The 14,918-nt window shown below is 36.3% G+C and overlaps 1 protein-coding gene across 3 annotated transcripts in view; it reads left to right on the top strand.

Moving 5' to 3' along the window:
* The window catches only part of TNFRSF19 (TNF receptor superfamily member 19), a 64,229-nt gene extending 54,093 nt beyond the window's left edge, over positions 1 to 10,136 (top strand). For all 3 annotated transcript variants that reach the window (XM_086742272.1, XM_086742267.1, XM_086742279.1), the window contains exons 6-9: positions 5,217 to 5,381; positions 6,662 to 6,787; positions 7,511 to 7,613; positions 9,734 to 10,136. In XM_086742272.1, the coding sequence (XP_086598398.1) occupies positions 5,217 to 5,381; positions 6,662 to 6,787; positions 7,511 to 7,613; positions 9,734 to 10,127 (788 nt within the window). In that variant the 3' untranslated portion in view covers positions 10,128 to 10,136. The remainder of the gene's footprint in view (positions 1 to 5,216; positions 5,382 to 6,661; positions 6,788 to 7,510; positions 7,614 to 9,733) is intronic.
* Positions 10,137 to 14,918: the final 4,782 nt, after the last annotated feature.

The following is a 14,918-nucleotide window of genomic DNA, read 5'->3' as shown; positions in this document are numbered from 1 at the left end:
ACATTGATACAGGTATTTACATATGATATATCAGATCATTAATGTATATCAGTTATACATATATCGATATGAAAAATATTTAAAGGCATTCTGACCAGTTTTTTATTGTCTTGTTTTTAAATACTTATCAAAGCTGTATATATATATATATAAACACACACACACACACACATATATATATATATATATATGATTTTATTGCTTCTCACAGAATTACATCCTGGAACTTTACATACCATGCAGAAATTTCTGCAGTCTGTTAAAACTGTAAACTTAAAACTATAGCTGCAAGAATCCTAGAAACTGAGTGAAAAGTTTTCTCTGTGGAAGATTGCAGTGCTGCTGCCAAGAGCATTGACGTTATGATAAAAAGATTACGACACTGGTTTCTTTTTCTTTTAAATAACAATGAAGATCTGGAAAAGAGGTCATAGAACTTAGCTCTGTGAGCAATAGGAATTATAGAAGAACATAAAGAGAAGGACAGATAATAATTATTTAAGAGGAAAAGTACATTTAAATTTTATTCTGTTATCTGGAACACAAATAATAGATAGACCATCTGTTATGATAATGAAAACTATAACATTTCAGTACAAGGACAGAGTTTCAAAATTTATTTCTAGTTCATGTAGGAGACTTCAGCCTCTTTATTGACTTGAGTTTTGAGATCTGCTGTATTTTAATAACTCAGGATCCCAGAATGGTTGAGATAGAAAGAGACCTATGGAGATCATCTGTTTCAGCCCCACGTGCTCAAGTAGGGTCACCTAGAGCTGGTTACCCCAAACCATGCCCAGACTGCTTTTAAGCATCTCCAAGGAGGGAGACTCCAGAACCACTGTGGTCAATCTGTGCCAGTGACCATAACAAAGGTCACCCTCACACTTAAAAAATTGATTCCTGATGTTCAGAGGGAACCTCCTGTGTTTCAGTTTGTGCTCATTGCCTCTGATACACTGAAAAGAGCCTGACTCTGTCCTCTTTCCACCCCTCCTTCAAGGATTTATAGACATTGATGAGATAGCCCCTTCAGCCTTGTCTTCTCCAGGCTGAGCATTCCTAGCTCTCTCAGCCTGTAGTATAGGAGAGCAGCATCAGTTCCACAGTCATTTTTGTGACCCTTTGCTGGACTTTCTCCAGTAGCTCCACTCTGTCAAATTTGGCAAGTTAAAAGGATATAAAAGAGATCAGCTAGAAATTTGCTTTCCACACTTTTGATGTGACAGTGGAACATAGTAGTACAAATCAAAGGTAAATAGAAGTATTCAAGCAGATGTAAATGCAGTAACAGTTGTTTTTCTTCACATTGAAATTAGGAAGTCAACAACTAAATATTAATTCTTCTGAATAATAGCCATGATCTGACCTCTTCACTTTTTTATATTCTTTCACTTACCAGCAACTACATGGTACTATAATCCACAGAAACTATTTTTATTTAATAAGTTGTGTGTCTTTTTAAAAAATTTTGCATTCTTTATTTCCTAGAAGTTAATATTTTTTTTTGTGTAAGTGGTATGAAGACTTAGAATTGAATGTAATAAAATTAATTTTCAAAATACCTAGCTTTTTGGCTATTCCATTGATTGCACCAACTAAGCTAGTAAGTTTGTTCTCTTCTGCTATTATTATATTGCAATTCAGATATCAAACAATTGTATGTATGTACAATTTGATTCGTGATTTTAATATATTCTGGCAGACATGTACCTCTCAATTTAAACTTATGACTGCATGAACCATTTCTTAGGAAATTACAGTCTTTTGGTTTTAACTGAAGATTTTCATGGGGAAATAAGCACCTTTAACTTATTTTTATAAGTTAATAAAATACAGTTTGTGGCTTTTAAAAAATTTGCTGTCATAGAAATACTGAAATGTTTTATTCCTTTTCTCATAAAGTATTGTTAAATTGATGTGGGCTTCAAAGTAGACTGAAACAGATGAGCTATGAGAATTCATATGTTGTTAAAAAACAATTTTATAACAAAAAAAGCATCCAAATAAAAGCAACGAAGCTGGTGAAGGGTCTAGAGAACAAGTCTTATGAGGAGCGGCTGAAGGAACTGAGGTTGTTTAGTCTGCAGAAAAGGAGGCTCTCTACAACTACCGGAAAGGACATTGTAGCAAGATGGATGTTGGTGTCTTCTCCCAAGTAACAAGTGATGGGATGAGAGGAAATGGTTTCAGGTTGTGCCAGGGGAGGTTTAGATTGGATATAAGGAAAAATATCTTCACTGAAAGGGTTATTAAGTATTGGAACTGGCTGCCCAGGGAAGGAGTTGACAACATCCACAGCCTTTCCTTCGTCCACTAAGCAGGTCATCTTGTCACAGGAGATCAGGTTAGTCAAGCAGCACCTGCCTTTCATAAACCCATGCTGACTGGGCCTGATCATCTGGTTGTCCTGTACATGCCACATGATGGCACTCAAGGTGATCTGCTCCATAACCGTCCCGGACACCAAGGTCAGGTTGACAGGCCTGTGGTTCCCCAGATCCTCCTTCTGGCCCTTCTTGTAGATGGGCATCACATTTGCTAACTGCCAGTCAACTGGGACCTCCCCAGTTAGCCAGGACTGGTGGTAAATGATTGAAAGTGGCTTGGTGAGCACTTCCGCCAGCTCCCTCAGTACCCTTGGGTGCATCCCATCCAGCCCCATAGACTTGCGTGTGTCTAAGTGGTGTCGCAGGTCAGTAACCATTTCCCCTTGGGTTATGAGGGCTTCATTCTGCTCCCTGTCTTCCAACTCAGGGGGCTGGGTACCCAGAGAACAACTGGTCTTACTATTAAAGACTGAGGCAAAGAAGCCATTAAGTACCTCAGCCTTTTCCTTATCCTTTGTCTCTGTGTTTCCGCCTGCATCCAATAAAGGATGGACATTCTCCTTAGCCCTCCTTTTGTTGCTAATGTATTTATAGAAACTTTTTTTATGACAGTAGCCAGATTAAGTTCTACTTGGGCTTTGGCCCTTCTAATTTTCTCCCTGCATAACCTCATGACATCTTTGAAGTCCTTCTGAGTTGCCTGCCCCTTCTTCCAATGGTCATAAACTCTGTTTTTTATCCTCAGTTCCAGACAAAGCTCTCTGTTCAGCCAGGCTGGTATTCTTCCCTCCCGGCTTGTCTTTCGGCACATGGAGATGGCCTGCTCCTGCGCCTTTAAGATTTCCTTCTTAAAGAATGACCACCCTTCCTGGACTCCTTCAGGAGTCCTGCCCTTCAGGACGCTGTCAAACAGCCTCCTAAATAGGCCAAAGTCTGCCCTCTGGAAGTCCAAGATAGCATTCTGCTGACCTCCCTCCTTACTTCTCCAAGAGTCGAAACCTCTATAATTTTGTGGTTGTTATGGCCAAGACAGCCTTCAGCCATCACATCACCCACAAGTCCTTCTCTGTTCTTAAACAGCAGGTCTAGCTGGGTGCCTTCCCTAGTTGGCTCACCTACCAGCTGTGTCAGGAAATTGTCTTCCACACACTCCAGGAACCTCCTAGACTGTTTCCTCTCCACTGTACTATATTTTCAGCAGACATCTGGTACGTTGAGGTCTCCCATGAGAAAAATGGCTAGCAATTGTGAGACTTCTCCTCTCACTCTTCATCCTATTTGTGTGGTCTATAACAGGCTCCCACCATGATATTTGTCTTGTTGACCTTCCCCCTGATTCTTACCCTTAAACACTTAAACCTGTCGTCACCTTTATTAAGCTCTAGACAATCAAAACACTCCCTAACATACAAGCTACCCCACCATCTCTCCTTCCTTGCCTATCTCTTCTGAAGAGTTTATAGCGATCCATTGCAGCAAGTCATCCCACCACGTTTCCATGATCGCGACTGTATCATGGTTTTCTTGCTGCACAATGGCTTCCAGCTCCTCCTATTTGTTGCCCATGCTGTGTGTATTGGTGCACTTCAGTTGGGCTGGTTTTGGGGGAGAAGCCTTGATTCCTACATGACTGTTCTCAGGCACTTCCATGGTTTCTAACACATCAATAACTCTTGTGTCTTTGCTGCCACATGGATCTCCATCCCCTACCTCCACTGAAACGACAGACCAAAGGACCTCGCTAGCATACCATCCCTCAAACATTGGCATGCCCGCTCCAGTTTTATCTCTAGCAAACCTGGTTTTATCCCCATCTCCCTTCAAATCTAGTTTAAAGCTCTTTCAATGAGCCCTCCTAACTCCTGCACAAAGATCCTTTTCCCCTTTGAGATAAGTGTACTCCATCTGTCACCTGTAGGCCTGGTGTTGTATAGACCAGCCCATGATAAAAAAAAACCCCAAATTCTGACAGTGACACCAGGCTCGGAGGCAGGTACTGATCTACTGGCTCTTCCTGTTTCTTCCCTCATCATTCCCTGCAACTGGAAGGACAGAGAACACTACTCATGCTCCTTATCCCTTAACATCCCAAGGCCCCGATCAATTCTCTTGATTGCCCTCAGGCTTCTTGTTGCAACTTCATTGCTGCCTACCTGAAAAATCAAAAGATGGTTTCAATAGTTCTACTTAAACTTCTGATAATTTTTCACTTTCCACATAAAAGTACAATGTTTGTCAAAGCTAGAAACATTGCTAAAGTCTTTACTAATATGGATATAGAGTCAATCTGTTGAATTTTTACTAGAGGTATTAGTTAAAAAATATCACTGAATTAAAAAAGCACAGTTGACATCTTAGGTTTGATCCTAGAAATGACCATGGTGTCATGATAGACGCAACCAAGCAAAATGGTACCTTTGACAGCATTTGAACTCCTGTGGGTGTCTCAGTTCTCAGGAAGTTTCCCTGATACAGGAAGTTGATGTATTTGTGACTCCCTCTAGTGGACAGCTTTCTCAACTATACACTGCGAAGTGTTCTGCATGTTAAAGTCATCTGACATCATTAAATTGGGAGGTCTTTGTTTTCATGGTGAAGATCTGTTTCCAGTCTCATGTACAGTCAGAATGCATTTGTGTGCATCTCCACTCATCACCACTCATTTTGCAATATACTTTTATTAAGGGTTTTTTTTTTGTAACGTGGTTGCTGATAATCTATTTATATGTGCAACTAAAGTTTATACATTAAACTTTAGTTAGCAGATGGAACATCCCTTTTTTTCTGTGCTTCAGACCTCTTCTATTTCCTAGACTTTCATTTACATGACTGTATATTCCTGAAATGTTTACAGTTTGCCTTAGTTATTATTTAATTGTATTTCAGGTACCACCAAAGTAAACCTTGTGAAGATCCCATCAACTGCTTCCAGTCCTCGAGACACTGCTCTAGCAGCTGTTATATGCAGTGCACTTGCGACAGTGCTCTTAGCTCTGCTCATTCTTTGTGTTATCTATTGTAAGAGGCAGTTTATGGAGAAGAAACCAAGCTGTAAGTTTCCAATTATTACTATTTCTTTGTGATATTCATGTACAAGTATTAGTTTGGCAAAGCTCTCTGTACATAAATAAATGAAATTTCTACAGCATTTAAGCAAGTTTATCATTGAAAGGAACAAGCTAGCAGAAGCCCAAGACTATATATCCATACACATTTGCCAGCTCAGTGTGGATGTTCCATCTTCTACTGAGAAAATGCTGTGCAGATATCCAGAAGTAGTCCTGTTGCATTAATTTTGTGCCATGCTCTCTTAGGTGCTGCACAGATGCATGTGGACCATTTGGAATCCGAGCTGGGATATCATTATAGAGTTGCAGTGCCAATGTGGAAATACTAGTTTGGAGAATCTGTGCATCACATGCCATTGTAAAACGGATTAGCTCATCAAAATAATGAATGTAGCCAGTGTAGAGAGCAGATCTGTCATTAACAATTTTGGTTTTATGGGCATATTCAAGATTAAGTAAATGTCTAAGCCAGTTAGATTTGTAATTAAAAAAAAAAAAATCCATAGCAGCACATCAATGCAATTCACGGATTGTTTATAATAAAAATTTTTCTGTCCCTTAATTTAAATTAAGAAAAAGTCAAAAACACTCTAGTACTCATTTATCATTTTAAAAACTTCTATTAAAATATGTTTATAGCATCTAATGAACACTGGATGTCAAACAAGAATAATAACTAGGAAGAATTAATGTTATCAATGCTTACAGCACAAGCAAAAATGAAAAGATTCAGAGAGGCATTGTAAGAATCGTTCCTAACCTAGAAGATGTTTTACAATGTAAGTTTTAAGAAATTCAGACATAGTGAATTCAAATTTCCCTTAGTGAAATTCAGTAACTCGTTTGCCTTGGCCTACAATTATACAGATTAAAGGAAGTGGGCTGTTAATATAAAGCTCTTTAAGATCTTTAAGATAACATAAACAAAATCTCAGTGGCTGAAAGCTAGATGTGGAAAAATTCCAGTGGGAATCACTGAGAATCATTAAACACTGAGAAAATGCAACAGTGAATAAGATACACTCTCAAATCATCAAAATAAGAGAAGATATCTGCTGTAGCTGAACCAGCTATTCTAGAGTTTATTGCAAAATCTGTGGTTTGCATTATATGAAACCACATTATCATTGTGGATCTTTCCATTGGAAAATGTGTGGAAATCCTGTATAGTATGACATTTAAGCTTTCTATGAACATAAGAGTCTTTGAACAGGAAAAGGGGTATAATTTACTAATATATGTTTTTATTCATTTTGTCCAAAGGGTCTCTGAGATCACAAGATGTTCACTACAATGGCTCTGAATTGTCGTGTTTTGATAGACCACGGCTAAATGAATATGACCACAGAACGTGTTGCCAGTGTCAGAGAAGCACATCACAGACATGTGGTACGTTAGGTCTACTAAAAGGCAACTTTAAGGCCTGATGAACATTTATCTAACATTTGAGTTGTGACATATGACTTTAACTACAGAGCTAACATTCTCAGACTACCCTTTGTCCTAGGCTCATTTCCCAATCAGCACATAGAATTTCTAAGTAGCTATTTGGTTATGATTTTTTTCCTGTTTTCAATCCAACAACCCTTCCCTTAAAAAAACAAAAGCTTTAAAGGTCTATCTCATTTCTTTCTGATAAAAATAGCACTGCACCTGGCTTTGAGATTTAAATTGGTGTGAGGGATTTACCAGACAGTATCTAAGAACATGATATGACATTAAAAACCTGAACAATTCAAATTGTTGAGATTTTTTGAAGTTGTATCAGAACAGAAGCATTTATGACGTTAACAAGTACATAATTTAACACAAGAGCACAGGCTTAAATATCATCTGAATACATTCACTCGGAATGTGGTACTTCCTCTCACATATATCTAATTGAAAAGTAAAGTAATTTCAAAAATAAATACTCATGACTGACGTCTGTATTACTTTCAGAGGAAGGGCTTGGCTTTTGTAAGTAATTTTTGCAATAAAGAATCTCTTTCCTCAATACATATATTTTAATGTAACTGGCAAACTAATACTCGGGTTTGAAAGAATACAGAGACTAAGTTTATACAGAGCTTTAACACTTTTAACATTAATAAATTAATTTTCATTCCTTAGGACCAGTTCACTTGATTCCATCACTATGCTGTGATGAAACGTGCAGCATGGAGCACAGCAGTCACAATTGTGCTTTCCACTCACAGACTACGCTTAATGAAAGGTAACTTGATTTTATAAATGTCTATTAAACATTAAATATTCCTTAGGCAGTCCAACTAACATTTATACAGATACAGTAGCTGTTTGGAGTGGAATGAGGGATTTTGATGAACTGTAGCCATATCCTCCCATTTTGTGCAAAAACAGCTTTTTGGTGAAAAATTGATTTTAAGTATTACTTAACATGCTGACACGATATATCAGTTTCTCTGAAGAAGCCACTTATTTCTCTCCCAAGCAGATAGTCTTCCTCTTACTCTATGGTACCTTAGAGGCTTTGGTGACTTGGTGACCCCCTTTTCTGCTATGGGTACAGTTTAGAAGTGTCATGAAGATTTTGTATTTTTTTAGAAGCTCTTAATGACTGTGAGATTTGAAATATCTAGTATTTCTGCATTTCTACCAGATTGTAACCATTATTTTCTTCTGATCAGCTGAATATAAACACAATCATAGAATAGTTATTTCTACAGCAGTGCCATGAGCTAAATATATAAAATTTATGGTGTCATTCAGAGTTTCCTGGTTACAGATTTTAACACAGGATGTATTTATTTCTTTTAGCTGGAATCATTTTCCATATAAGGTTTAAATTGGTCTCCAGCTGTTTTGTTCTTATGGCCAAATGTAACTAAAAATGAGATGCAGCTTCTTCATAGGTATTGTTTATGCAAGGTGACAGAGAGACCTAAGTACAAGATACAAAATACCTAAATTTTCTGTAACAACTTGTTTAAATACCAGCAAGCTTGAGTCATTCTTTTATACCACCAAGGCTGACCAATTGAGAGTTGTGTACTTTGTGAGGGATCTTTTGGTTAAGGCTTTAAAAATAAATGTCATATTCATGCTATGTGGACATCAAAGATCCCATGGTTCCTTCCCGTACAAGTGGAGTTTGCTCCAGTTTCCTTTGCCAAAATAACGTATTTCCTTCAATTGTGGTGCAATGTCCTGACTTTTGGCCTCATCTATAAAAATGCTTTGGATGTATATCAAAGCTATTAAAGCATCATGTTTTGGAAATGAGTAAGGCTACTTAAAATCCGTTACAGGCAATGTTAGTGTGGGATGAGTTTTGTCACACAAATTGTTACTAGATATCAGACTTGGTATAGCCTTTACAGTCTTATAAATCCGTAGACAGTTTTTGGAAATAAGACTTATTAGTATGTCTTTTTTCATTTTGTTAATACTTATTTTGGTATGCTATAGTAAAAAACCTTACTGGACTTTCAACAGAGATAGGCATGTATAGCGCACTCAGACACAGAATCATAGAATAGAATAGTTTGGGTTGGAAGGGACCTTTAAAGGCCATCTAGATGTCAGTATCATCATGCACCTTAAATACACTTGAGATAATATCAACTTTCTACTTCCATTTGCTTCCATTTTCCATAAAATAAAAATAATCCATGTGAGAATTAAAAGTCCTTGCCCTTCATTAATATTCTGTCCTTTCCACATGAAAGAGAATAGGAGAAAAACTTTGAAGGCTAGACAGAACAAAACTGAAAAATCAGTGAAAGTGAATGCATATTCAATATGAAACCATGCAGATAGAAGGAGTTTCAAGCAGTCTTGTTGTCTGTTCCCTTTTCCCACTTTAAGCCCACTTTACTTCTTTTACTTCTATTCGATATTTGTCTAGCCTGATTTTTTTGAAAAAAAAACCTAGCTTTGGAGATTCCACAGTTTTCCCAGGCGTCTTTCTTGCTGCAATTTAAGCTTGTTATATCTTGTCTTAGCACACACACTCCCCCATGCATTGAGAACAAATAAATTCCTTCTCTTTGAAACAATCTTTTTATCTGAGCAGTACTATAGTATTTTTATATTTCAGTTCTTTAGACTATAAACAACCCCAGCTGTACTTCATGTGTTCTAAAGCCCTGAATTCACAGTGTGAAGGGCTCTAGGCATCCTCTTTACCTTTAGTAGTGTTCTCTAGAGCTTTCATTTCCAGATGAACAACAAGCTGTATTTCTTTTCAAAAGAGTATTAAATTAATATAACCCTGATAAACCTTCTTGAAATAATTATTCATGACAATAATTACAATACTGATAATATTTTCTGGAATACTTTTGAAACCGTGTGTCTTTTATCCTTTTGCAGGGCTTCTGATTCTGTTGGAGAAATGATTCCTACCTTCCTTGGTTCTCTTTCACACTCTGCCTGTGGAGACATTTCAGATGCATGGCCTCTTATGCAAAACTCAGCTTGCTGTGACAGCATTTCTTTCTGTGAATCATATTCAGAACTGGCTGGAGGATCTGCAAAATCCTGTAGTCCTGAGACTGAAAAAGCAGACACTGTTGAGTCGGATAATAACCAGGAACTAAGTGAAGTACTTATTTCAGCTAAGTCTCTGGATGGAAACATTGTGAAGCCCTTTGAAATCTCCAAACATAGAGCATGCATAGAAGTTTCATCACTTCAGAACTCAGCAGCTGCTGAAACCCAGCCAAAGACAAAGCGTAATGGAACAGCAAATAACTCTACAGACTGATAAAGAGGTAAAAAAACATAACTACAAAGGAGTGTGAATGAGTACTCAAGGCACATAGAGCTATATAAAAATAGAATTGTAAAAAGTTGTAGGGTTATGTTTCTTCTCTAGGTTACACCTCGCTATTGCTGAAATAAATTAAACATCTACAAGAGCTCCAACAGTTTCACATTTTTAAATCACTGACTGAATTTGAAAGGTGTAATTAATCAAACTGTAATGTTGAGATAACGTGAACAGGAATACAGGGGTAACTCTGTACACAGTCAGCTTTTATCAGGGTTTTTTACATCAAGTTTCAGGGGAAAAATATCAGTTTAATAGCCGTATGACCAAACTATTATGTGAGGCTAGTCCTTGTTTATGAGGGAAGAACTGAGGACTTGTCTTTGCTCATTGTAAACAAAGCATAAAAGACATGCAAGTGTTCCTCCAAAAATACTCACAAAGTCTTCTCTGTGAAGTTACTACAGCAGTAGCAGAAACAGAAGAGAGAATCTCAGACGCTTTTTAATGCCATTCATAGACTTGTGTCATCAGATTAAACATTCCGTAAGTTTGTCCATAAAATATAATTTAATCTGTAGAAGCTCAGTGTTCTAATTCTCAGAGAAAATGCAGGTCTGAGGTCAAAGAAGAGGTGATAAACAAATATCTCTACTGCATAACAATGTAACCATCATAAAAAGTCACTCTACTACTGCTTCAGCATTATATATTTTTTAATATGAGCTGTGCTCTGTATTTTTAAAAATGCATTTTCTACTACTGGAAGTAACTTGGAGCAACAAGTAGCTAATCTGTGAAAGGATCCCTAAGTATGGCATGAGTACTGGTGGTGTTACTCAAGGGTTATGCAGGCTGTGGCTGGTAAGCTGCAATACTCCCCTGTGCGTGTACACAGAGGCAGGAACAGAAGCAGTTGCCACTAATATTAATAATCCACCAAACTTAATTAAGAAAATTATGCTATCTGTAATTATGAAAATTTTGGGTCATCTGCAGAAATAAAACTGCGTTCCTTTGATCCTCTTCCATTTGGTTTGCATGCCACTTTCATATTGTTCTTAAATAAGTAGTAGAAAGTAATTAGTATTTAACAAGAAATATGCATATTCTGAAAACATGTATGTGCAGTAGTTAATTCTTTGTAAATCAAGGCTTAATTCTTTAAATGATGTTTTCAAGAGGAGGAAAGAGAGGTAAACAGGCTGCAAAGTCAAGAATTTTTTTGCCATTCACTTCAGTGGAACTCGTTCATCACCCTGAAAATCTGCTGCTGTCACTGAAAATACCAGCCTTATCTGGGTTGCACAGATTTTTCTCAATCTATTATTTACAATATATAGTTTTATCTGTAACAATGTCTAGCACTAACTGCCCATGTGTGAGATAGCAATTGTCATAGTTTCATTTTGTTATATGCTAAATATCATTAGGTGGTAGTCGTATTCTCTAGATGCATATAGGAAGAGACCATGACATGGCTATCACTACAAATCTCGATGATGCTAGTTCCGAGGTTTTCAGCAGTTATCAACGGAAATTGAATGCTCTCTTGATGTTTTAAGGGAATATATTTCCATATTAACAATATTTTAAAAATCAAAAGTTTGTGAGCTTTTTCCCCGCTAAACCATGTGTCAACTTCAGAGGTATGTCATTAATATTATTTAGAGTTTTTCTAGTTGAAAGGAATCGCAGAATTTAAAAATACAGCTATAAAAATTAACTTACATTTTGCTGTGTTTGTGATGATATATAAATTGTAAATTTTCTTACTGTTTCATATTCATCTGACATTTCAAAATCCTGTATTCTTTGATGGTTTTGTACTATCATGTATTACTACTGAGATTTGTGTATAATTCTGAACAAGCAAGGTGGTTTGGGAAGGTTAGTTTTTTCCTTAATTTTTTTTTTTCTCTACTAGACTTTACTGATTAATTTTGTACAATTTATCTGTCTTTATACTCTACACTGCATCATTATACATGCATCTTTGGTGGAGAAATTTAAGTTGCATTTGAGGGACAGGACCAGGACTAGGCTTACCTGAGATATATTTTCAGGCTGAACTCTGATCAACTGTTCAATTCCCAAGAAAACTATTTCATCTCATTCTACCCCATTTTTTTTTCCATTTGCCCTTCATCTTTCTTTGTCTTTTTGAAATATTTTGAGGGAATTGTGGTCTTTTTACTATATATGGATGCATTACAGTCTTGCATAGAGCCATACTTCATTATTGCAAAATAAATAACAATGTCATAAAATCAGAAGATGGCATATTTTTATTTATGTGCACATAAATAGAAGGTTTTTAATGGATATTTTAATACCAGTTTAGCCTTCAGGTTTAGCTGAATTTTTTACGGCAAGCAGTAAGTATAGCTGTATTTTTTTTAGTGTTTAGTCAAGTATAGAAATACATACAGTTTTTTTATGAGTTTATGTAACCACTGTTCTATCACTTTCTTTTAGGAAACCAAGCTGTTTCTCTCAGCTGAATGCTTCCCTAATGCTCCTCTGCAGATTCTCATCACGCTTAGCCTGGTCTTCAATGTTGGATAGTTTCAAAATCAGCTGGAAAAAAATGGCAAAAAAAATTTCACATCTTCTGAGCACTTGCATCTGAGCCATAACAGCTGTAAAGTGAAACTTCAAGGAGCATCCTAGGAGAACCCTGAAAATGGATTTATGATCTTTTGCATGTCTTTTCTAAAAAGAACCTTCTATTCCTTCAGATTCTCAAAAAGTCTAATGGAGTGATCTTAAAAGTATATGTAAATACAACAAGTAATATAAATACTTCAGTGTGTTTAGGTGGGTATCTTAAATATGGCTACAGATGTCAGAAGGCATGGGACAAGATGTTGCCAGTTATTCTGCTTGCAGATTTATGCACGCATTAGGATTTTTGTGGCTGGTTCTAATTTTAAATCAGTTTCCTGCTATTGAAGGACTTAAACAATAAACATTTCTATTTATGCAAGGATCATCTATTGATAAGCTGAAGCTTTTATTATGTATTACATTATAGTCAATAAGCTAGTTTGGGGAGTTAAGGAATTTGCATGTTACAATACATAATGCTGAAGTCCCCTCCATCCAATTATTACATTTGTGGGAGGGGGCATTGTTTTGTTAAATATGCAGGAGATATTAGCTTTAAATTAGATTTAGTTTAATGAAAGTCAGCCGTATAGATAGGGATGTTGTGTTTAATTGGTAGTCTCAGTATTGGAACACAGCACTTGTTGTTACAGCATGTAATTTTTGGATGTTGAAATAAATGTAATCAACTGTCACATCAAAATGTCGAACTATAGCAGGTGTGCCATGAAAGTACTCATACAATGAAAGCATTAAGAATAGTTTTTAGTAATGCATTATTGTCAAGGGTCAGGCTTCATGGTGACCTAATTTGTTCATTTAGCAGGCCTTTTCATTCATGTTGCTCTGTCCTTCTTACTGTAATATTTTGTAAATTCAATTTTTCCACAGAAAATATAAAAATTAATTCATAACTTTGAAAAAAAACCCCACTGAGTTGAATCCTCAGTTGTGTGCATGCCTAGTAAATTATCAACTCTCTGCCCTCATTGCTGTTCTTTAAGATTTTTCAACTGCAGTTTGTTGCACCATATCCCATAATACCGTTTGTTCTGCAGCCATTTTTATCCCTAAAATAGCTTTCACTCCTGTGAGTAATCCCAGTAACCTCTACTGATTCATTACAGTCAACAGGCTCAAACCTGTCAGTGATGAATTCTAGCAGTTAGTCTTTAAAGTACCCGATGTGCCTTGACAAAAGCAAAGCTATCAGCAAAACAAATGCAAATTTGCAATAAATATTACTCACCTTTCCACACATTGTTTGTGTAACAATGGAAATTTTGAGACAGTATTTGTGTTTCCATAATGGAAAAAGATTTTTCCTTTGAAGCACCCAGTAGAAGGTTGAACCTGCACAAGAATAGTGAAAGCCAGTGTAGGCAGCCAAGGCAGTAAGATGCTTCAGCTAAAACCAGTAAGATTATTCATGTGTGCAAAAATCATGAATCACAGTGATCAAATTCAAACCAAAGTAAAAGAAAAAAACTACTTAAGTGTTTTGGTTTTTTTTTAAGTCGTAAATATCACCATTTGGTCACTGACATAATAATATGCTGTTATACATATTACTCAGCTAAACACTTTAAAATATATATTCAAATAAAAGTAGTTTTGAATAATTTCTTTGGATACTTTCATACACCTAAGTGATAAAACGTTATTTTCACTACATTTACATGAAGAGATGTGTGCTTCTTCTTTGTATATACTTTGTAAATAGAAAAAAAATCCAATGTGCATTTCAGTATATGGCAAGATATTTGTAGAACATACGGAGATTTAACTTTTTACTAGTACCAGTTCTTTAAAATGCTATGTTCAAAGGTTTTGCCAGCATCTGCCACAGTAAGTATGTTTTCCCATTGGAATTTACACTTTGTGTAATTGTTTTTGTCCGGCAACTCTAGAGAAAAATACTCATTTCTTTAAATGAGTGACAGATAGTTTGAGAGCAAATTGGGTGGATAAAATGAAGAGAGCGCTTTTTAAAGATATGTGTATATTGTGTATATACTTTTTTCCTTAATTTAACCAAATTGGTCTTTTTTATATTGCCTGTGGCAAGCAATGTTGTACATGCCAATAGAAAACATACCCTACTACCACATTTAGACTGCCCACATATCACATCTAGGGACTTATAGTGCTGTTTTAAATACTCCCTTAAGGAAT

This window comes from Chlamydotis macqueenii, chromosome 1 (assembly GCF_036417535.1).
Source record: "Chlamydotis macqueenii isolate bChlMac1 chromosome 1, bChlMac1.mat, whole genome shotgun sequence".
Lineage (NCBI taxonomy): Eukaryota > Metazoa > Chordata > Aves > Otidiformes > Otididae > Chlamydotis > Chlamydotis macqueenii.
Note: the sequence above shows the minus strand (reverse complement) of the source record. Positions and strands in the feature narration are given on the sequence as shown.